Genomic DNA, 24,462 nt, shown 5'->3' with positions numbered 1-24,462 from the left:
TTTTCTCATAGAAATGACAAACTTTTATTTAGAAAACAGAAGTCGATTCTTGAATATTTCCAAAGAATTGATCTCATTCTGGTCAACCCACGTGATGGCAGAGGGATGTCATAAAGTTACCATTGTCCAGCGAGACAGTCTTCACAGGGCTGGGACAGCCCTTCATGCCATTCTCGGTCAATTTGGGAACTGCAGTTCTGACCCAGAAGCCATCCAAAAGATTCAGGGCAGAGCCATCTTTAACTCATCCCCAGATGAAACAACTTCCGCAAAAAGGCCGGTCCTCCCCAGTAGCCCCTGTGAGAAATAAGACAGAAAAGTTACTTGAGGCTGAAGAAATGGGGTGACTCCAGCCAGCTGCATCTTGAAGGGAAGCCAGGGTGCTCCAAGCACACTTAACAGCACACAAAGTAAAATCTGTCAGCCTTTCCAGTGGGGAAGAAAGGGTCCAGGACCAGAAGAAAACCGCCTTGGAGCCCTGGCTTGACGCTGACTTGCTGGGTGGACCTGCACATGCTGACTCAAGCTGCGAGACGCCTCTTCTATGTCAAACTGCTGTCTTCTCTGCTTTCACCTCTCAGGAACTCAACACAGGGGCTAGCAGATTTCTCAACCTTGGCCCTAATGACATTATGCAACAGGTAGTGCTCCATTATGGGGGGTGTCCTGTGCATTGCAGGGTCTTAGCAGTATCCCTGGATTCTGATCCCTAGTGACCAGTGCCTTCCATCCTGTGACAACCACAAATGTCTCCAGATATCGCCCAAAGCTTCCTTAGTTGAAGACCATGAGTTTGAGAAAATCAAAAGAGATCATCAGTTTTAGAAGAAAGAGGGGGAAGTGTTCATTTATATCACTCTTACGTATTGAATGTCTCCTCTCACTCCTTTCTGTGTTATCTCACTAACCCCCATTTTATGAGGCAGGCAATGTTACTCTTGTTTTGCCAATAATCAACTTAAACCCAGAGTTTAGGCAACTTGCCCTAGAACATAAGCTAAGCTACAGCAGAAGCATGATTCAAACACAGGTTGGACTCCCAAGTCTGTGCTCTGAATCACTTTCATTTTTCCAGAACATAAGACCCTTTAAAAAAATAAAGGAGCAGAAAGGAAAGCACTTGCCAGATGAAAATATTTATTACTGTTACTTATCTGGCAGTGAAAGGGGGCAGAGCACAGCAGACAAAAGCCTAGGTGACTCCTAATAATGAAGCACATAGAGTATGGGGGAGGCTGGAACCCCTCAAGGATGCCCTCACTATCATGAGAAATGGCACAGCAGGGTGGATGCCATTAGCAAGCAGAAGCTTTGGGTAGAAACTGAAAGGAGATGCCCCCCCAACACCAGGTAGCACCCCCACCTCAGCATGAAATTCCAGTACAGCAGAGGCATCAGGTCGGCTTTCATGAGGTACATGGTGAGCCGCTCTTTGCTCTGGTCGAAGGGGAAGGTTTCCAGGGGCTGAGCTCTGTAGTCAAATTCTGCCAGAATCACACGGTTGTAGCCAGTCACCAGGGGACACGAAGTGTAGCCATCGTACTGAAAGTGCACATGAAACTGAGCTGGAAATGACTTTTTTACAGAATTACATAGAAAACTTTGTAATTTACATTATGTAATTTTTACACAAATGTAAGTTATATAAAAATAGTACCAAAGGCAAAAAATTGGAAGTGCTCACATTGGAGAACTAATTAAGAAAGTGGGAAAATTGTGGAAAACCACCAGATCCACACAGAGCAGAAAATGATCGTTGAGACAATGATTCCTACAAGGCACACAAACCTTCTTTACTGGTGTTTGATTCTTCATAATCAGAGAAATCGTTCTGTCCAGTATTCCCGACTGGGCAGCTATAAGAGAAATAGAAAAGTCAGAAAAACTGCGTTTTGCACACAACTTTCATAGGTACAGGCTAAGAAGATTCCATTCCCCTTCCATCCAGATTGAATAGAAAGAGACTTTGGACAGTGTGAACTTCTGACCACCACAGGGGTCCTTCCACTCACCAAAGCCACGCAGATGTCTCAGCAAAGCCAGGCACCTGTCAAAAGCACCACAAGGATGGCCCTGCCCACCCGCGCCCTCCTGCTGGACTGATGCTGTCAACTTGCTCTTTGTGCCCAGTGTCCCAAGGCCATCCAGGATATCCCAGGTCCCTGTGGACACATGGCCTTGAATGGTGGCCCCAACCACATGCAGTTAAGCAGACACTGGGTTTCCTCTCTTCCAGACTAGCCTTGGCCAAGGCTGGGTTAGACTGATGGAGAAGCCCACCTAGATGCACCTAATTACACTGACCTTTGACTCTGTATACGAGCAGGCACGTATTTTTTCCCGATGGAAAAAGTGGAGTGACTACCCTTTTTATTATGAAAATATTCCAGGTATCTACCTATTATTTTCATCTATTACCTCATACAGGCCACTTTATTTTCTGGACATTTTCAGAGCTGACATCGTGTGTACTCAAATATTTCTGTCTCTGACAGGTGAGAGATTTTTTTTTTATCACCAGGATGACAGCACTTTCACACCTAAAAATATCAGCAATAATTCCTAAATATCATCTGGTCCCAATCCATGTTCCATTTGAAATAATGAAGACTAGCTTTAAAAGGTAATAAGCATGTGTGTCTCTAAAGATAAAAGACCAAGTTTATTTTTGAGGGAAGATGGGTTACTCTGATATTGTAATGTGCTCATTAAAGTCTGCTCTCCTGAAAATCAGGCATCACAAGATTTTCTGTAAAGAAAATTTTAGGTCTTGTCAGTCATAAAGCAAAAACAGAGATGCTATAAGAAAAACATTTTTTCACAGAAATCTTATAGATAAAAAGTCAGAATATACATTTGTGTAATATGGGGCTACTGATTCTCACTAGTAGGATAATGGAATTTTTTAGACTGAGTAAAGGAGGCAAAGTGCTCCCTGTTACCAAACTGATTACAAGTGCTCCCCTGCAGAAACTACGTCAGCCAACTGTACAAAAATAGGTGGCGGTTACTTTTGGCCCACGGACTGCAGTTTGCTGACACTCAATTCAAAGTAATAAAGGTTTTTAACCTGGTTTTTTTTTCTAGAATGAGATTTTTAAAAAAGTAAATGAGGAACTCTACTTGAAAGTGTTAAACAGCTATCTCCATTGTGGGCAAAGCAACATCTTCAAAAATTACACTTCCATTTTAGCAAATTCTGTTTATCTCTGAGGCCAGCAAGGGCTTGGAATCTGTACTGAGGCGACCTGAAAGGATGCCGCTGCAGGGGGTCACGGGTGATGGAGAAGGACAGAGAAGGACCACAGCACCGAGGCTGGCCAGGCCTGGGAACTGGGGGGCAGTCACACCCTACCATCCTCAGCCAGGCTCACAGTGTGCGTGTGCTCAGTCACATGTGCCTTGTGGTTTCTTCATGTGCTACAATCTCCTTACATCCTGCCACAGCATGTGTTAGCTTTCGTTAAATGCCACACTGGGGTCTCAGTTGTGCTGTGGGTAATGTAAGGAGAACCCGGGACAGAAGGTAGCAGAGAAAGGGCATGAACCCCAGGAAAACTAGGTTCAACCCAGCAGGACTGGACTGCACTCACAACAGCAGAGGCGCCTGGTGGAGGCTGCAAGGGAGGTCACAGGAGGAACAGGTGGACAAGGGTCAGCACTGCCTAGTGACACTCAGAGGGCAGGGAGGGAGCCGAGGAGAAATGCGGGTCTCCTCAGGGACAGCTGAGCTGTTATTATTCACTCATCCAGGACATTCAAGGGGATGAAGAGACAATGCAGAGCCATCACTGTGGTGCTGTCTGAAGCAAAAATGAGCTGAAAGCAACTCAAATGCGAACCAAGCATGGACTCGGAGAGTAAGTTCTGGGAGCCACATAACAGAGCACAGCTTCTAAAACCGAGATGGAAAGACAGGGTCCTCTCTGTGCAGCTGGGAGAAGGCTGAGGCCAAGCAGATGCAGGCAGGACAGATGGGAGGACTTTTCTCATAACTCTCCGTTTCATCCTCACTAACACCCGAAACATGGGAACCAAGGTTTGTAGGAAGGAGACTAAAAGCCAGGTGGCCTGGACTCACATAACAGGGATCGCCCCACACAAACTCAGCAGGATTACACTAAGTGAATGCAAATTCAAAGCTTCGCCTCACTAATTCACTATAAATTACAAAGACAAAAGGCAGCTTCGTGATGGAAAAGCACAGCGGACACCATTTCATCCAGTGACAAATCTCCTTCGTCAGAGGCAAGGCGAGCTAACGTGACCTGCTCCTGCACATCCCAGCAGGAGATTCCCGGCCTGTGGGACAGAGACTCTCACACACTTAGCCTGAACCTCCCAAGAGAAAACCACCAGGCAATGTAAAGTCGCAGGGTTTGCTACAGGGCAGCAGCCTGCACGCGTCAAAAATGCCAGTGTCACAAAAGACACACATTAAAGCTGAGTAAAGAGGCACAACGGGAGATGCAGGGTGGGGTGGCTGACTGGCCAGCAAATCTAAGGGATGCAGGGAGATACCAAGGACACTTTTAGGAAAACTAGAGAAATCCAAACTGGACTGAATGTAGGAGAGTTTATTTTATAGTGTTATAGTTCTCCAGGATGATAATGATGTTGTGTATGGAGGAAAATGCCCTTTCTCTCAGGACAGGGATGGTGAAACTTTTAGAGATGAGTGCCCAAGTGCCATCCAAAACTCACTTATTTATCGCAAAGTGCCAACATTGCAATGAAACCTGAACACTGAAGTTTAATTTAGAAAAAAATAACTCCCACATTAACATCTTTCGTCTTTAAAGGGAAACAACACACATGCTATAGGTTTGCCACCACTGTCCTCGGAGAAGCAAGCTGGGGTATATCAGGGGAAATATCACAAAATACCTAAACTATACAGGATGATAAAGCAACTCATGTCACAGAAATATTAATAGCTGGTTGATACCTGAATGGTGTGTGAGTGTTCACTGTAGTTTCCTTCACATTTATCATAGATTTGAATTTTTGAAATTAAGGCCAGGGATTTAGCTCAGCGGTATAAGCCCCTGCAGGGCAAGAGTGAAGTCATCAGTTCAATTCGCAGTACCAAAACAAAAAAGAAATTAAAAAGCCAAGAGAGAGTTGTCACTAATAATGACAAAGACAGTCGGTGAGTCTCCTAGAAAGTCTTTCTTCCTGCTAAAACTGTGAAAGTAAGGAGGGGCCCTGCAGGTGTGGGATTCACCACACCCAGCAGCAGGAGGACAGGATTTCCTTCCTGTGTGCACACAGCGGAATCTGGAAGGCAATTCTCCCGCCGCTGTTCTTGCGGGACGTGGTAGTGAGGAACCTAGTTTCCCAGGCTGAGGCATTAATCGTGCACCAATCAGGACACGCTCCACTATGTCTGTCTTAATAGAACAATTTTCTGGTCTGCAGGCTATCACTGACTTGCACGTGTTTGCTGGGAAACAAATGGCTCCTTAGCTTTATGGAGCTTCAGGCAGGAGAGAAGGAACCAATTTGCCTGGCTTCTGAGGCCAAGAATGCCAGGGATGTGAGCGTGGCTGAATGAGAAGTAAGAGAGGCCCGGAAAGCTAAACAGCGATGCTGTCTCTCAAGTGTTTACCTGTCTGACCTAGAAAAGGCGGCCTAAGCTGCTTTCTGCTCGTATAGCACGAGGCTCCCTGACAACTCACTTCTCCCTCACAGTCAAGGTCACCATCAGTCTTCCATTGTGAAAGGAATTCTATTTGTGCCAAACTTTTGTTTTTGCTATGATAGTGCTGTTGTTATGGCTTTGTCTAGAGGTCCCCTCAAAACCTCATGCTGTCATAGGTGGGGCTTTTTCAGAGGTGGCTGGATCTAGAGTGTGAGATGCTGGAACTGATTCAGGGTGCAGTGCTAGGGTCAGGGGCACCAGGATTAAGGGTGTGAGTGCTGCCTGCCCTAAGTAGCCTGGATAAAATACAAGGGACAGAAAGAGCTGTGGTGGTCCCTTGTTGCTTTTGCTTTTATCCTGCCATCGACTGCTTCTCCTCCATCACACCACCCTGCCTTGGAGCCAGCCGATGAAGGACTGAAACCTCTACACACTGCGAGCTAAATCAATGCTTTCCCCTTTAACTTTGAGTGTTGAGTATTTTATCTCAGCAACAAGTGAAAAGTAACTAAGACAACAGCCTAGGGTGGAGAGGAGGGAGACAGAGCCAGGTGTCCTACCTGCTGCAGCAGCAGTCTTGGATGTGGGTAGGTTGGTGCAGTCCCCGATCCCGAACACATTGGGGTACTTCTTGTGTTGCAGTGTTTCCTTATCCACGTCCACCCAGCCAGCCGCATCCACCACAGGACTCGTCTTGAGGACGTCTGGAGAGCTCATTGGTGGTGTGACATGCAGCATTTCATACTGTAAAAAAGGAGGACATCCAGCTTGCATCTTTTCAACCATTCTATAGCCCCCAAGGTCTCTCCAACTTTCCCTCCTCCATGAACTGTGCTATGGCTACATGGAGATACACAACCAGTCCATAACCAACCCACAACCTCACATGTCCCCATGGAAGATGGTGACAAACTAAATAACTGTCCTCCTGGTGGACATATCTCCCCACTCTGAGCCCAGTGATCCTTCCAGAAACAGACATGGGCAACCCAAGATATTGGAGGAAAGCTCACTAATATTCTATAGCAATCCAATGAGGTTTCTCTCCTTACTAAAATTAAAGGGGTGATGTACTGTGATTCCTTGCTCCCCGATGTTGGGCGCAGGCGCTCAACATACCATACCCCACCCGGGACTAAGGACCACGCCAGCTTCCGCAATGCACTACATCCCTCTCTAAATTAGCCAACCCGTGCGCACCTCATGCTCACTCCGTATTCGCCCTGTGCCGACTCTGTGGCAACTCCTGATTGGCCACAGCTGGATATAATAGCCAGAGCCTGCGTCCCATTCCCGCCCTGCTTCCTCGTGGCAGCCTGTGATTGGTCACGGCCAAATATATAAACCAGAGCCCGCGTAAATAAAGCAGCAGTTAACTGTCTCCCACAAGAGCGTCTCCTGTCTCATTGGGGGGCTGCGCCAGTCAACTGGTGGCCCGTACAGGGAACGCTGAGACCCTCTCTCCGACAGTACGGGGAATGAACCTCTCTCTCCGATGGAACAGAAACGTTAACAGGTAAAACCCTCAAGCACTGATAGCGGGGGCTATGCGGCGGGCGGGGGCTGACAGGTTAAACTGCTCAACGTTGGTAGTGGGTGCTACACAACAGGCAGCGGGTGCTGCCGGGCCGGATGGCGGGGGCTATCGGGCAACCTTGGGCGGACGCGTCGCAAGGGTCAGGAACTCGTAAAGAGAGTTCCGGGGGCCGTAAAGAGGCCGGTTTTGAGGGAGCCGTAAAGGGGCGCGGGGACTAAGCTGTCCCTGGAAAAAAAAAAAAAAGAAAAACAAAAGAAACTCTTGAAACTCCCCTTAACATGGGTAACACTGCCAGTCAGCCGCTGTTAATTGCTTTGAGCGACTTACTGAGAGAAAAGGGACTGAAAATAAAATGAAAGCAAATCCAGAATTTCTAGACCAGGTTGATATGTCGCTCTGCTATTAGCCCATACAAAAATAGATCCCTTGAGGTATGGATGAAACTCTGTCGGGAGATCGGGGGGCCATTAACCAACTCAGGTTTGGCGGCCATGTTAATGAAGCTATCTAAAGAAGGTCAGGGAGGCAGAGCAGCGCCACAAAATGGCGCCCGCCCGAAAGAAGGCTGCTTCAAATGCGGCAGACAGGGACACATAAAAAGAGACTGCCCATCTTGGGGACCCGGAAGAGAACAACCCCCCCTCCTGAAGACCGAAAGTGCCCCAGATGTAAAAAGGGAAATCACTCCGCCGCGGAGTGCCGCTCCACCTTTGATGTAAATGGGCTGCCCCTCACAGGTAAGGGCCGTAACCCAGAGAGGCCAAAAAACGGGATTGGGGGGCCCCCCGGGGGGTGGGCCCCCGATTCTACCCAGCCAGAGAATATATGATAGACCAGACACTGCCAATGACACCAACATGGGCAGGTCAGAACCGAGGAGAACCTCTCCGGGTTCAGGGGGACTTGACCTCTGTGCCACCACTGGACTCCTATTAACCCCGAAAATGGGGATACAGGCCATAGAGACAGATATGTCCAGCCCCTTACCGGAAGGCACAGTAGGGTTGATAATTGGTTGATCATCCCTCTCCATGAAAGGAATACAGGTCTTACCGGGTGTTGTAGATTCTGATTACACAGGAAAAATAAAGGTGATGATGCAGGCTCCTAAAGGCCCAGTAGCTGTAGGGGCAGGAGACCGCAACGCTCAGATGCTAGTATTATCCAGCCGTCATGGAGACTATCCATCATTGTCTGGTATTAGAGGAGACAGAGGATTTGGATCATCAGACCCAGCCTTTGCTGCCCTCGTTCTTAGATTGGATGAGCGCCCCATGCTAACGTTGTCACTCAATGGGCGAAAAATATCCGGACTGCTAGACACAGGAGCAGACCGCTCTATTATAGCTGAAAAGGACTGGCCACTAACCTGGCCTACCCAGACGGCACAACAAACACTGCAAGGCTTGGGATCAGTTCATGCACCTAAAATTAGTAGTCAGATAATTAAATGGGAAGACAATGAGGGACACTCAGGAGAATTCATACCCTATGTTCTCCAGCTTCCAGTTACCCTATAGGGGAGAGAAGTGCTCTCTGCCCTAGACTTGACCTTGTGCAATGAATATTCTCACACAGCCAGGAGAATTCTTAAAAATCAAGGGTATGAACCAGGCAAAGGATTAGGCAAAGACCTGCAAGGAAGGCCTTTCCCCATCCAGGCACAACCACGTGCTCTGAGGCAAGGGTTGGGTTTTTAGTGGGGGTCACTGACTCAGCTTCTGCCCCTTTCAAATTGACATGGGTCTCTAATGACCCCATTTGGATAAATCAGTGGCCCCTACCACAAGACAAAGCAGAAGCCGCATCCAAACTTATTCAAGAGCAATTAAAGTTAGGCCATATCAAACCCTCAAGTCTATTCTGTTTAAACAAAAGGAGGGTATTGCCCAGGGCATGACACCTAGGGCCAGACTAAATCTCACCCTCTTTACTTACAATTTTGTAAACATCAACCCACAAGGATCCACGCCAGCACAGCTACATGCCAACCCTGTCGCACCCAAACATGGTTGGGTACGCTGGAAAGACCTCCTGCATGGGGTGTGGAGAGGCCCCAGCCCAGTACTTAGTTGGACGAGAGGGGTGGTCTGTATCTTCCCGCAGGAAGAAGGCAGCGAACCTGTCTGGGTCCCGGAACGCCTGATACGTCCCTGCAAACCACCAGACCCCGACCCAGAGGAAACGTCAACCACAGAACAGGGGAACCAACAGGAGCCTCACAAGCCAGACCAAGCAAGTACACCCACAACTCCCATTAACCATGGCACCTTGGCCAACTCCCCTGGTTAGTAGCCTCCTTTTCCCCTCCTTCTTGCATCTCGTACGGTCCTTGCAGCCAACCAAACTTTTGGGACATCGCTCGTGCCTGGCCGATCCCTCAGCCGGTCCACGCACTTAGTCCCTATCTCCCCATCCTTTTTCGCCTCTCGGTGTGGACACAATCTTCCCTGCATCCCAGACGCTAACTCCACCGCAAGTCGCTGGTATAACACCTCCTTTTCCCTCAATAGCACTCTTTGCTTCAGTCCCTCTACATTATCAGGATGCATTCCCCCAAAAACTACCAACCTCTCCTCTTGGATTGACCCCTTGCAGGGGGCCCAAGTCGAGCCCACCACGATTAAGGGTGCGCCAGCTTGGAGGCCCCGGGGATCCTTCTGCACCCCTATCTGGGCAAGGGTCCTCCAGTTTACCGCTTGTGACCCCCTGGATGGATACTCCCAGGAGATATTATGAGGATTCTCCCTGGCCACCATAAACACCACAAATATGACTTTTCCAAATTGCTCTACCGCAACCTGTTATATGTCACAATGTTGGGATAACAGTACACTTTCAGCTGCCGTTATGCAGGTACTCCAGTTCGTACCGATTCCAGTTATGACGGACCCAGATGAGTTTCCTGTGATCCAGCTCGGACCAACTCTCCAATTGGCTTTCATAAAGGAATGGGCAGGAATAGGGGCTCTGGCTACCATGACTACATTTGCTGCATTCGGCAGTCTACTTCTGCTCTGTCGGATTCACAGACAAAGGAATAGGGACAAAGTATCAAACAAGCATTGCTGATCGTAGAATCTGGTCAAAGCCCGGCAGCATGGCTCGCCATGCTGTGACGCAGGTGTAGAGCAAAGCATCGCAGGGGGTGTCGTCCTTGGCCAGGACACACCCCGGTCCCCATGTTGGTGAGCATGCGGGTTGGGCTCATAAAACAACACTCCCGCCCCCTCCAAAAGAGCACCAATGGGTAGTGAGGTACCGTCATGACTGCGCAGCATGACGCCTCACGAGGGGCACTGACCTCTGGAGACCCTGCGTCAGTTATAAACAAAGGGGGAGATGTTGGGCGCAGGCGCTCAACATACCATACCCCACCCGAGACTAAGGACCACGCCAGCTTCCGCAATGTGCTACATCCCTCTCTAAATTAGCCAACCCGTGCGCACCTCATGCTCACTCCGTATTCGCCCCGTGCCGACTCTGTGGCAACTCCTGATTGGCCACAGCTGGATATAGTAGCCAGAGCCTGCGTCCCATTCCCGCCCTGCTTCCTTATGGCAGCCTGTGATTGGTCACGGCCAAATATATAAACCAGAGCCCACATAAATAAAGCAGCAGTTAACTGTCGCCCATAAGAGCATCTCCTATCTCATTGGGGGGCTGCGCCGGTCACCCCGACCCACAGCTATCAACTTAGGATACCTGATACTCCAGTTTTCTTTTCGAAGGAATAAATGCTTAGAACTTCTGAAACTTGTAAAGGTCACATTAGGAGCTGATAAGCGAGCATTATGGCCAGAGATGGGTCAACTCCCAAGACATGTAGAAGAAAGTGTCAAATCACCAATTTAAGACAAAGAAAGAATGTAAAGAAAATCAGCCCTTTGGAGAAGGAGAGGAATATGATTAAGTACTAGGATTACTTAGCAGGGGCAAGGGCAGGGATAAATTTTACTTTCCCAAACACCTGCATCAACCCTACTCCTAGATGATCATGTGTGGCATGGTCCTAAAGACTTCTGGTGGCATAGTTCATTGGTTTGTTTAGGTGGTATTCTTTCACATTTCATAACTCATGCTTGCTCATTGTTTATTCCCACAAACTTTACATGATAGCTTGGTTTTTAATTCATTGACACAAATAATCCATTCAGAGTACAGGTATTCATATATTAAAGTTTACAAACAACTTGGTAAACTGGTGGGAATGCAGGTTCCTAGGCCTGCGATCTCAATTTCGTAGGGGAAAGCACAGAAATCTGCACTTTTACAAAATCTTCTAGTGATTCAGATGCATGATTCCCTGGAGCACATTTATAGACCCTCTAGCTTGAAGGAACTGGTTCATGTACCATCAAGCATATTTCACATCTTCCACTTGCTTATCCATAAAGATACGTGTTAGACTGGGGATGTCCTGCGACAGCAGAAAGTAAGGAAGTGCTGGAAAACAGGGCGGTCACATCCCAGGGACGCAGGAGCCAGTGGGAAGGTGCTGCTCCTGACCAAGCCCGGACAACTTAGGCACCAAGAAAATGGAGGGCACGAGTGGATGGTAAATCACCAGAGGCCCATGAAAATGCAGGAGTTCACAGCAGTAAGTGATTCAGAGAGAAGGAAAGGCTCCCGCTGACATAACGCCAAGAGTCCAGTGGTAAATGTGATTCCCTAAAGGATCAGCATTATTCACACAGTGCTCTGCTCCAGGAAGCCCAGCCTCTTTAAAATCCTCACCACAGAGCATGCACAACCTGGAAATGAGGAAGACTCTCTATTTTATTAAGTGATGGCAGAAAGGGTGTACTATTCCAAAATATCAATGTCTCCAAAAAGAGAAGGCGGTGGAACCGTCCCAGACTAACAGAGGCTGAAGAGGCATCACAGTTAAGCACAATTCTTCACTATAAATTAGGGTCCGTATCAGAGAGGGAAAAGTACTCTAAATACTACTGCATCCATCAACGGTACTGGATTCAAACCGACTAGAAGTATCTGTCCTAGCCCTACTGAGGCAATAAGTACTGTGGTTATGAAAGAAAACATCCATACCTTAGGAAACTTACACTAAAGTATCTAGGGGTAAAGGGACACAAGGTTTGATACATTAATTAAAGAGTGTAGAGATGGAGAAATCAAACGATAAAGCCAAAGCTAAACGTCATAAAACTCTACAGGTGAATCTAGGACAATTTTCTTCTGTATTCTACTTTTACAGCTCTAAGTTTATTTCCAAGCAAGAGGTTTTAAAAATTATGTCCACCTTGCTCCATCTCCTCGTCCTGTCCCTGCCTTCAGGTGCCACCCTCGCCCGCACCACTTTGTGATGTGGACAGGGACAGGAGCCCTGTCACCACAGGCCCCCACTCACAGGAAACACTTGGGTCTCTCCAGGTTTGTCCAGGTTCTCGAAAACGGCCTCCTGCCTGTCAGCACGGACCTCGACCAGGTTTCGCCTGTAGTTCACGGTGAGGTCCCTCTCCCGGATGATCTCCTGCAGGGCGTCCGCATACTTCTTCACCCCAAAGATCGCTCCGAGAGAGGTGTTGAAGATGATGTTGGCCTTGGAGCGCTTTCCAGTCTGAGCAAAAGAAGAGGAGGAACCAACTCCAGAGTATTAACCCAGACAAGGAGTAAAACCTGCGGACCAGAGCTTCCCTGAGTGTGCACCCTGCAGGGGCGATGTGAGCGTGAACCTCAGGCCACCTCGTTTTCCACTCATGATGTGACAGTTACTTGACGGGCACCTTGCACTGGGACAGAGATGGGCACTGTCCAGCTGAAGACTGGAGAGGAAGGTCAAGTCCAGGGGCAGCGCAAGCCTCCCTACAAGTCTCTTTCCATACAGGCTTGCAGTTCCATTTAAATCTCATTTTGTTTTGTTGTGTTTTGTTTTGCTGCTTGACACAGGATCTTGCTAGATAGCCCAGGCTGGCCATGAACTCACTATGTAGCCCAGGTTGGCCTCAAGCTCACAGCTATCCTCCTGCCTCAGCCTCCTGAGTGTTAGGATTACAGGTGTGTTCCAGCACGTAATGCTCCTTTTTTTCTCTTTTTAAAAAAAATTGGCATTTTGCCTATTATATTTGCAAGACTGTTTTTCATGAACCAGAAAATATTCATAACTTTGAACTTGATCAGAAACAGTTGAAGCCAGTGTATGCACGCATATAAAAATTACCAATTTGCCATAAATTATCTAACTTCAAATATGGAAACAATAGCCAGAGATGGTGGCACAGGCCTGTAATCCCAGCACTGGGGAGGCTGAAGCAAGAAGATCGCCCATCTCAAATAGGCTTCCCCAGGGGACTTTTAGACACACATTAAAAAGTATGTTACAAAAACCCCTGGATCACGTGCGACACATCTAAATTCATGTGTACACTGCTTAGAACTGCATTTCTTTAAATCCATAGAAAAAACTGGCAAGACACGCCGCACCTAGGACAGCAACATTATTAAAGCAGCTGAATTACGAGTTACAGCCTCCTTTTGTCTGTTTACCAAACTTCAAGATATATAACTGTGCATGTGTGTGAGAAGAATTTAGAAATAAAGAAGGCCCTAGGCCGGAGATGAGGAAGGACCCAGGGACAGATGCAGCTTGCCCAGCCCCGCCTCGGCCCTGCCCCCACCCTGCCCTGGCTCCACCCCAACTCCGCCCCTCCTTGCCCCACCCTGGCTCCGCCCACCCTGGCTCCACCCAGGTTCCACCCCTGGCTCCACCCCCCAGCTCCGCAGGAAGAGGCCCCCCACCTTCCTGAAGTAGGCCTCCGCTAAGTACATGATCTTCTGCGGGGCTCCGGCGCACTTCACAGGCGTGTTCGGGAAGGTGAAGATGGCGTTGCCCTCCCTAAAGTCCTGCAGCGCCTTCCATGTCTTCTCCACCGTCTTCACCGAATAATTGGACCCTATTTTGGGATGCGCAAAACCCTCAGGCAGGCCCTTGATCTGCAACCGAGCACACAGAAAATCTGTTGTAAACCGAAGGGGAAATGCCTTTAGGGTCCCATTTGCCATTTCCAAAGCCTTTCAAGTGTCCCCGCACCACTGTGACCCCCAGGAGGACACACGTGGGACACACAGGTGAGCACGGTACTCAGACCTGACCTGTGGCATTGAGGTCTCCTCTCAGACAACAGAAGGGGCCCAGCCCGTGGAAGCCTCCACCTCCCTGGCCTTGAGTCTCTGAACTGAGTACAGCCCTTCCCACTGTCAGAGTGAGGGCAAGGTGCCAGCCATGCCTCCTTTTAGGAGAACCAGTTCCCTTCCTGGGAAAAGAAGTTGGATAAATGCCCCCAAAGTCTCCCATGATTAGAGGTGAGGTTTCAGAAGGTGGTTGCATCATGGCAATGCTGTACTCATAAGCAGACCTGACTAAACAATAGCTGAACATGCTGTTAGGATGGGGGCCTGGATGGAGGGGGGGTCACTGGGCTGGGACCTGGAAGGATGATTCTTGTCCCTAGCTCCTCTTGCTCTGTTTCCTCACTACATGGGTTAGTGAGGAATAGATAGAGCAATAATAAGGTATTTGTAGGAGATCTGCAACACACAATAAATGATATTTTAGACCAGGTCTCAAAAAGCAGCAAGGGCTGGGTGGCACACCTATAGTCCCAGCACTCAGGAGGCTGAGGCAGGAGGATCACTGTGAGCTCAAGACCTCTTTCCTTTCACACCCCTCTGCCATGCTATTCTGCCTTGGAGCTAGTTGCCCATGGACTGAACCCCCTGAAACCTTGAGCCACGATAAGCCTCTTCTCCTTTAAAGTATGTTAGTATTTTGTCCCCTTGACAGGAGAGTGACTAAGACAGAAAAATAGGGAGGCCTAAGGGCCATTCATTTATATCAGCCATATACCAAACTTACATGACCCTCTATTAGGCTGTACCTAATCAGACTCTTGGAAAAGGCATTACAGTGAGGTCATTAAAAAGAATGGGATTCCAAATCCTACAGAGCTGGTTTGAGTCCCAGTTTTTCTACTTAATAGTTTTGTGACCCTGAATAAATTGCATGATATTTCTAAGCCAGTGGGGCTCAAGGAGCAGGCTGGTCCCCTGGGAAGTGGCTAGGAACACAACAAGCCTGAAAATCTCCCTGTGTGTGACTCACTGATTGTTGGCTTCTCTGTACTCACACAGCACATCCCAAGGCATCTCCACCACCCACACCCTGGATAAGTCCCAAGGCACAAAACGACTTCCTGGGCTGCCTCCTAAGAGGCCCATGCTGGGACCCCAGCCCTTCAGCCTGTGACCTGGTTAACACCAAGCTTTGTGTCTCCAACAAGCCCCCAGAAATCATAACAATGACTGACTTACTCTACTGTGCCTTGGAAAACTAAACGTGAATCTCACAACAGTCAGTAGCATCTGGCTCACCAAAAAGGGACCTAAGGACTTGCAAGGTAGCATTTATAGTGCTGTGGTCACTCCATGCCACAGTGGCAGCCTCTGTACACAAAACCCAGATGTCCTTTCAGTGTCTAATAAGGAGCTGCTGGTATCCCACCCTTAAAGTTGCTTAAGAATTCTTAACTAGGCCAGGCATGGTGGTGCACACCTGTAATCCCAGCACTTGGGAGACTGAGGCAGGAGTATTGAGTGACTGAGGCCACAAGTTCAAGGCCAGCCTGGGGTACACAGTTAGTTGAAGACCAGCCCAAACTACATAGTAGGGCTTTGTCTCAAAAAAAAAAAAAAAAAAAAAAAAAAAAACCTCTAAATCTTACTGGCAAAAGAAAATTTAATCTTTAATATAGCCAACTCGGTCCCACATAAAAAGTCAGGTTTTTTGGTAATTGTGAGAACAGTGGCTATTATCATGAGTTAAAGCTTAAAACTGAAACACATTGTTATCACCGACAGAATCTTTGAGAAGACTTTTTTACAGCATAAAAGGACCACTGAGAAATAAAAGTAGATTTCTTCAGGGCCTCTTTCTTGTCAAAATTAATATAAAACCAAACAGTGTTAAACAGGCCAGTTTAACATAGGAACAACTTAAAACAGTACCTTCTCATAGTCCAGCTGGATTCCGAGAGCAATTATAAGGTATTTGTAGGAGATCTGCAACACACAATAAATGATATTTTAGACCAGGTCTCAAAAAGCAGCAAGGGCTGGGTGGCACACCTATAATCCCAGCACTCAGGAGGCTGAGGCAGGAGGATCACTGTGAGCTCAAGGCCAGCCTGAACTGCATAGTGAGACCCTGTCTCCAAAAAAAAAAAAAAAATGCAGCAAGGACTGACTCTGCCCCAGATGTATGAGTCTTGGGGGGAGGGAAGAGGAGCACGCTGTCTGGCGGAGAGGCACCCCACAGTCCTCTGTGGCCCCACACCTCGCTGCTTCACAGACCATGTGTGACCTGCCTGGTCACTGGACATCTAGAGTTTTACACCATGGAGAATAACAAAGAGGCCGTAACTCTCTGTGCCTTGCTTATGTTAAAACTTTTTCACACCAAGAAGTGGGAAAAATGATGAATTCCTCATGTGAAAAGATGATCAGTGTTTTTAAGTCCAGGAGTAATACATGGGCTGGACCTGTCACAGGAACTGGGAACTAGAGCCTGGAGAGTCCTTGACACAATGTGATACATCGCACCTGCTCCCACTTAGCGGCCGCCCTGGGAGGAAGCCGTCCCTGTCAAGTATGAGTGTCGTGATTACTCATGTTGAAGACTACAGTGCCTGTAAATACAATCACGGAGGTGCAGGATCAGGATGGGGCAAGCACAGACAGTAAGAACGGTGCAAAGCATGACAGCAGCCCTAAAAACTGCCGGGGAGAGGAAGGCAGTGAGAGTGAGGAGCCCCCAGTGGGATGGTCACCGTGACCTCGCACTGAATGGGGAAGCAGTGCCCAGCGAGTTCCCTCTCAGAAGGGGGTTCTAAGACCCAAGAGCATGAGGTCCAAGGGGAGCAGGTTGGTGAAGAAGTCCTGCCCTGGAGTCCAGGAGACTCAGCCCCAAGGCGGCCAAGGCTTTTGTCAGATCTCTCACTCACCACTGGCCCTTCCTACAGAGCTCTCAGCACAAGCGTGTGATGCTTCGTAGCCTCTATCATGTTACACAGAAGTCATTCTCCTCCCTGTCTAGGACACTCCCAGGGCATAAAGGTCACACCTCCCTCCTATTCCCTAGACTCTAGCACAGTCACAGTACTACAGTGAGGCATCAGGTTGTGCTGGATGGATGGATGAATGGATGAGTGAGTGGGTGGGTGGGTGGGCGGGTGGATTGATGGATGGGAGGGTGGATGGATGAGACAGATGGATGGATAGGTGGGTCAGATGGATGGATGGGTGGATGAGTGAATGGATGGATGGATCAATTGATCGATGATGGATGGGTAGAAAGATGAATTGGTGGGTGGCTGGATGGGTGGGTGGGTGGGTGGATGGGACGAATGGATGGATGGATGGATGGATGGATGGATGGATGGATGGATGGATGAGTGGATGGCTGAGTGAGTGGATGGATGGATGGATGGATGAATTGATCAGTGGATAGATGGATGAATGGGTCAGTGGATGAATGAATGGATGGATGAGATGGATGGATGCATGGATGAAATGGATGGATGATACAGTTGAATGAATGGATGCATAGGTGGATGGGTGGGTGGATGAATGGATGAGTGAGTGGGTGGGTGGATGGATGGGTGGATGGGTGGGTGGGTAGGTGGATGGATGGATGAAATGGATGGATGGATGGAAGAGATGGATGGATGGATGATGGATGGGTGGTTAGATGTATGAATGGATGATTTATGACTTCATTCCTTGCAAAAATACAGTTTATCAAAGTGAGCAGACAGTATCAGCATCTTCCTCTGTATCTTTCCTTTGTCCTTGGGAGCCAGCACCCTGACATTCTCAGACCTGTAGGTGTAGCCATTCACTGATGGCTGTGTGAATGCTGTGGAGCTCTCAGCCATGGAGGTGACACGAAGCTGGGGGCTGCAGGTGAAACAGAACACTTTATTGGAAAGAGCTGTTGATTTGTGCATACGTCAGTGGGATACCAGAATGTAATGGTGATGATTTCTAAGGACCAGGTACAGATGAGCTCACTCTTAGGGAGGAAAATCAGGAAGGTAAAATACAGGCTCAATTACAAGAGAACAAAAAGAAAAGACTCAAGCATTCCAAGCAAGTTCACGTTCCCTAGCCAGATGACCTACATGTCATGGAATTATAAGAACTTGTACACAAGACTCCTAAGCAATCACAGAGCAGAACACAGACCTTGGCAGAAGGCTAAATATGGGTAAGGATCCTCATTTTATGCAGGGTGAGGGTGAGTAAAGTCCTAACACTAAAGACTTCACAAATAGGCGCTAATTCCTTGCAAAGCTCTAGGCTCACTTGCTCAGTAAACATCTCCCAGTAATTTAGAGAAAGAAGGGCACCAGGGTATTCAGGGGTGATGAGCCTGCTCTCAGCAGTCAGGAACCCATCTGGCCCGAGCTGCGCACTCAGTGTTTCCTCTCCCAGTCTTTCCCAGTGTTCTTTCTAAGTAACATTTTATTACCTACTATTGTAGTCCTCCTATATGTCTTTTTCATGTCATGTTTTTCTAGGAATTTGTTTTGTTGTCTTGTTTTGATCTGTTTTTCCCTAAAATTCAGAAAGGATAGATATACATGTAGAGATTCACACATGAGAAGAATTTCTAAACTATTTATGGGAAAAGATTATATAACGCACAATGTAATGAATAGATACTCTGAAGAAGAGACACTAAGAAACCCAATGCTAATTCTGTAGCATTATGATATACAATCTAGCAATACTATTATTCACTCTTCAGAGTGATATTAGTCTAGTCTCTTATGTTCAATTTCAGTGGATGTAAAGATGAGGACAGCTACTACAAAGAGACTGAGAAACATTATGGTAGACATTACTGACTTCCCCATCGTCAGATCATAAAGACCTTAAAAGCCTTCATCATCCTGTAATGATCTGATTAGTTTTATAATGTTCAGTATATATTCAATGTGTGTGAAGATGGGGACAACTATTTGGAAGAAAACTAGAGACAATAAGATAAGACAGTGAAGATCTCTAATGGACTTGCTTTGAAATCTTGTGTTTCTTTAAATTGTTTCCTTATGAACTCCTTTGTTCTGTTTTATGTTTAATCTTACACTCTTTAAGATAAAAAACAAGTGTGTAGGACTGATAACCATATTACTAAGTTTTTGTTGGATTCTTGAGCAGAACTGTTGGCAGTGTCACTATTTGAATGTCACTTTGTATGCTTTAATTTGTAACCTGAACAACTATTTCTAAGATGACAATATGTAGCTTATCAACTAGTAATTTCTTATTGTTTATTTTTCTGAAATTCTGTATTATTTTTACCCTTTTTTCTGTTTTTTTCTCTTTAAATAAAAAAAATAAAATAAAATAGTAACATTTCACACACATTTGCCTCTCCCTGCCAATCACTGTTCTAAGTGCTTCACTTTCCACTTATTTACAATGTGCGATCAAAGTCTACAGTGGATGTTTAAACTTTAAAATGTATTACAAGAAAAGACACATTGCCATTAACACCTCTGCCCCATTCTTGGAACACTTTATCCCATCTGGACTGCCACTCTCTGAAGCAGCTCTGAAGTCCTCTTTCCTGAGGGTCTTTACAAAATGCAATCAAAACTATGGTAAGTGCAACAGAGTAGCAGCTCATGAGAACACACTGTGTCCTCAACTCCCCTTGTTCACCAATCTGGCCCCATGCAACTTCCACCTCTTCCCCAAAGTCAAAGTAAACCAGAAAGGGAAAACATTCTCAATGGATTCAGGACATCGATCCAGACACAACAGTGGGATCCAGACACAACAGTGCCACTAAAGACACTCCCAAATGAGGAGTCTAGAACTGCTGCAGGAAGAGGCAAGAACAGTGAGATCGTGTGAGTGAAATGAGGGGAGGATTTGAGGGAGATTAACGTGCCCTTTACTGTAACAAGGTTTTTTAATTTAAGCAATCGCTTTTTTATTATACCCCATAACACTCCCTATAACCCAGCCAGGTCAGTAGTATTACTATTCCCGTTTTACAAAGGAGAAAAGCTAAATGCAGTCTGCTGTCCAGTGTTTTTTTCTTCAGCACCTTCCATGGGCCTACACTGTGCAAAGTCTGAGCACAGTGATAAACCAGAAAGACACAGTTCCTGTGCTCCAAGTACCCAGGCTAGGGGGAGAGATAAGGTTCCCAGATAATCACAGGAATCTTTATTAAACCACAGACCGCTGTGAGAGCAGGGCACAAGCCCCGTGATGGAGCCAGTCGAAGGCAGGCTTGTCCAAAGATGAGCAGTGGAGGGGAGACCTGTGTGCTGATGCCTCGGGGTGAGAAGGAGGCAGGGATGTTTGAGGAAACCAAAGGCCCTGTGCAAACAGAACCAGATTCAGCCAGGAAAGAGAACAAGGGTCTTCTACACCTAGACCCCAGGGCAGGGGAAAAGCTGGAGACACCTTGAGATTAAGTTTCTGTCGTTTCCACTGAGTTTCTCGCCTGTTGATCCAGACAAACACGGGTAAAAGTTAAGCAGGGAACAGTGAGGTAAGTTGTATGATATCTGCTGAAGAATGTTGATTCATTTACATGATCTTTTAAAGAAGCTCTCTAGGGACAGGGACGTGTCAGGGAATTAAAGCCTTGAACTTCAGCGAAGCCATCTGTGGGGAGCAGCTAGGAAAGCCTCTCAGTGGGTAACAGAATTATAAATCCTAGACACGCAGACAGCTGGGAAAATGAACTAAAATTAGTCTATCTCATAGGAAAGGGTTGTGCTGGTTTTTGATGCTCTTCAGAAAATATTTCTCCTTGATTGGGGTCCTGGGAGAAAGCCAGGCCAGATGGCACCAATGTCTTCCTCACCTTAAAACAGGGTTCTCCAGCTTCCCTGGGTGTCTGAGCTTCTGCAGTAACCAGGGGCCAAGCAGAGAGAAGGCTGAGTGCCCTTCACTCACTCTCAAGAGGTGAGACAAGGTGGTGAGCGGGGAGGTGCACACCTGCAATCCCAGCACTCTCAGAGGCTGAGGCAGGAGGATCACAAGGGCAAGCCCAGCAGGGGCAACTTAGCACCCTAGCAAGAGCTTGTATGAAGAATTTTAAAAAGGATAGAGATGCAGTTCAGTGCAAAGGCCCTGGATTCAATCCCCAGGGAGAGGGAAGGAGGGGGTGGGGGAGAGAGAGACAGGGAGAGAGAGAGAGAGACAGAGACAGAGAGACTGAGAGAGAGAGACAGAGATAGAGAAGGCCTTTCGTCCTGAGACCACAAGGGGCACCGCGATCTTCCTGCTGGAAGGACCTTGCTGGACCAAGGGCCCCACCCCCACCAGACCCTGTGAACACCCATGGAGCTGAGTCTTTTGAAAGGAAAGCAATCCTTTGTGTAATCAACCTGGTCTCCTGGAGTCTCTGAGAACAATGAGACAGTTCTGATCCATCGAGAGGGGAAAAGTAATATAAAAACACTTAGAGTTTTTAATTAAAATAGAATTATAAGCTTTGCATGCTGGTGCATACCTGCAATCCTGGCGCTCAGTATTGCAGGCAGGTGAGTTACTTAGAAATATTATAGGTAGTGAGACAGGGCTGGGTCTCAAAGGAGCCAGTGCAGAAGCCCAGCTACCTTGCAACTGTTGGGGAAACAGATATTTCCTGCTGTGGGCCAGGCGTCAAGACAAAAGATCGAACAAATGCAGCCACATCCTAAGGACTGATATTCTAAATAGTTCCCTGTCACCATGAGGAAGCCAGGAGTCACCAACCCAATTCCCTAGAGAAGAGTCACTGCTCTCTAAGAATGCCTGCTTTCTGTGTGACTTGCTTCCCCATTTGTCCTCAATTTAATCAATTTTACCTGAACTACTAATCTTATTGGCTAACTATAGTTATGTCCCACCTTATGCCTGTCTGCCTTGTGAGTTCCCAGTTTTCCCCACCTTGAACACCTCTCACTCCATGATTTTACTCCATAAAAGTCCCTGGAAAAGACAGAATCCTTGGCAACCCGCTCGGGACCGCTTTTCTGTCTCTCTCAGACAGAAGCTTTCTTTTTCTCAATAAATATATTCTAGTCTTAGCCTCCATTGTTCCTAAAATTCATTCTTGGATTTTAGAGATCACGAACTCATACCACACATACTACGTTGGAGTTCCATTCCCCTCTATCAGGAGGATGGCCATGAACCTGGGCTACATAATGAGTTCAAGGCCAGGCTGGACTACATAGCGAGAACCTGTCTCAAAAACCAAACAAATAAAAAGATTAAAATAAGATATATATGCGCATAGATTCAGTTATATGTGTATCTATTACTCATCATTGTAATAAATAGTGACTGCCGCCTTTCCAGAAGAGGCAGCCTGACCTGACAGCAGGGGTGGGGACCGCTGAGCTGGGAACTGGCCTGGGCAAGGCATGAATCAGCAGGGCGGTGACCAGCGCTACACAGGGCACACGCAGCTCAGGCAGCACCCAGAGCACTGAGAGACAAGAACCAGCTGTGCACCCAGCCTTCTTGTGCATTCGCCTCCCCTTTCCCATCACCTGGCTCTCGAGGCCCAGCAGCAATCAGGGACAGGAAGCAGAAGGTGGGTGCTGAGCCTGCGGTGTCTCCTTCCTGCTCTCTGCCTGTTAGCCAGAAATGGGGGCAGCCGTGACCGGAAAGATTTGACCCCTCGGTAGGGACCACTTCCGGTCTCTCTAGGGAGACTTCTAAACAGTGCAAAGCAAACATGAGTCCCAAGCTCTGGCCGCGATGGTTCTCCTTACCCCTGGCACAAGTCACCCCTGGCATCAGTCACCTGATGTCCCCACAGCTCCCCACAGAGTGGCCCTTAGTGTTCCCAAACCCCTTGCCTCAGGGAGGAAGGTTAACTGCCATCAAAGACCAAGCAGCAGGGAGATGCCCACTGTTCTTCCAGGTAGCAATCACATTTGTTCAGTAAGCAACCAGGTACAAGGGGCCACAGAAGCCAGAATGGTACACAGCTAGAGACGCAGCCAGTACTTGTCACAGCTGTTGGTTAAACCAACATCCTTCCACTCCCCAACTGACCACAAGCCCAGCCGTCTCCCACAGCAGTCTTCACACACGGGCATACCCACCACCCTTTTACCAGTTTGTGTGTTAATCAAGCCCTCCCATTAGCAGGAAACGCAGCCGGGTGTGGTGACACATGCTTTATGATTCTGGCCTCTGAGAGGCTGAGGCAGGAGGGATGCCATGAATTCAAGGCCAGCCTGAGCTACACAGTGAATTCAAGGCCAGCCTGGGCTACATAGCAAGACCCCATCAAAAAACCAAAATACAGGAAATTTTTTTAAAACTTTAAAGACCAAAGACACTACCTGCTTGCCACTGTCAGTGTGGATAAGGTTCTTGTCCGGGTCGAGCTGCACGACGCAGTCTTTGATCCATTCCACCCCAGATGGTATCACACTGGCTGTGGGTCGACCAGATGACGACAGCTGCTTGGCACCCGCACCAACCAGCGTCCAGATGGGCTGGTAGAAGTGTCTCTGTGGAACGAGGTGTTTGGAGATGATTTCAGCAGGCATCTGATCGACAGGCACCCGCTCAGACACCCTGGAACTAAACACACTCTCAAACGCTCTCTCTGCTCCCACCGAGCGTCTCATAAAGTTTCCAGGTTAGTTCCCTCTTTAAGGGGTCTCTTATACTCTGAAGGACAATCACCCACCCAAGAACTCTCCCAAGATTCTCCCAAGACCCTTTTTAAAAGGCATAAACTTATCTTTAGTGACCACTGTATTATTTATTGCTAAAGGCTGATTTAGTGTGAAATACAGATAGGTATATCTATATTTCTATTTCTATATGTACAGATACATAAATGGGTCTGTGTATCTATATGCACACACACACACATAATAATAGCTCTGTGTGTGTGCATATAGATACACAGATATGTGTGCACACTACGGACCCATTTATGTGCACAGAGACAAACAAGAACACATAAGCCCTGAACCCTAACTACGGTTGTTCAGAAGTATGTGAACACGTGAGGAGTGTGGTTAAGCTTACGGCTACTTCTGGGGAGCCTTGAACTTTCCCTAACTTCAGACTGTGTCCCCAAAGCCAGGATGGCCTTCTAACACTTTGGATTAGCCCCCTTCTTCGCCAGAGGCTCTGTACCCACAGCCAAGAAGTGCCAACCCCTTCCAGAGCCCAGACTTCCAGTGCACCCCAGACTGTCACTACTTTGTCACTCCTT

General features: G+C 47.5%; 1 protein-coding gene across 4 annotated transcripts in view; it reads right to left on the bottom strand.

The window, feature by feature from the left end:
• The window catches only part of Sqor (sulfide quinone oxidoreductase), a 51,553-nt gene continuing 27,091 nt past the window's right edge, over positions 1-24,462 (bottom strand). For all 4 annotated transcript variants that reach the window (XM_063248136.1, XM_063248132.1, XM_063248140.1 and 1 more), the window contains exons 3-10: positions 23,573-23,743; positions 16,206-16,259; positions 13,941-14,135; positions 12,553-12,762; positions 6,205-6,388; positions 1,789-1,856; positions 1,364-1,542; positions 1-297 (exon numbers count right to left, since the gene is read on the bottom strand). In XM_063248136.1, the coding sequence (XP_063104206.1) occupies positions 240-297; positions 1,364-1,542; positions 1,789-1,856; positions 6,205-6,388; positions 12,553-12,762; positions 13,941-14,135; positions 16,206-16,259; positions 23,573-23,743 (1,119 nt within the window). In that variant the 3' untranslated portion in view covers positions 1-239. The remainder of the gene's footprint in view (positions 298-1,363; positions 1,543-1,788; positions 1,857-6,204; positions 6,389-12,552; positions 12,763-13,940; positions 14,136-16,205; positions 16,260-23,572; positions 23,744-24,462) is intronic.

This window comes from Cavia porcellus, unplaced genomic scaffold, assembly GCF_034190915.1.
Source record: "Cavia porcellus strain 051 isolate PalLab524CR breed Dunkin Hartley unplaced genomic scaffold, mCavPor4.1 scaffold_1, whole genome shotgun sequence".
Lineage (NCBI taxonomy): Eukaryota > Metazoa > Chordata > Mammalia > Rodentia > Caviidae > Cavia > Cavia porcellus.
This window is presented reverse-complemented; position numbering and strand designations above follow the sequence as displayed.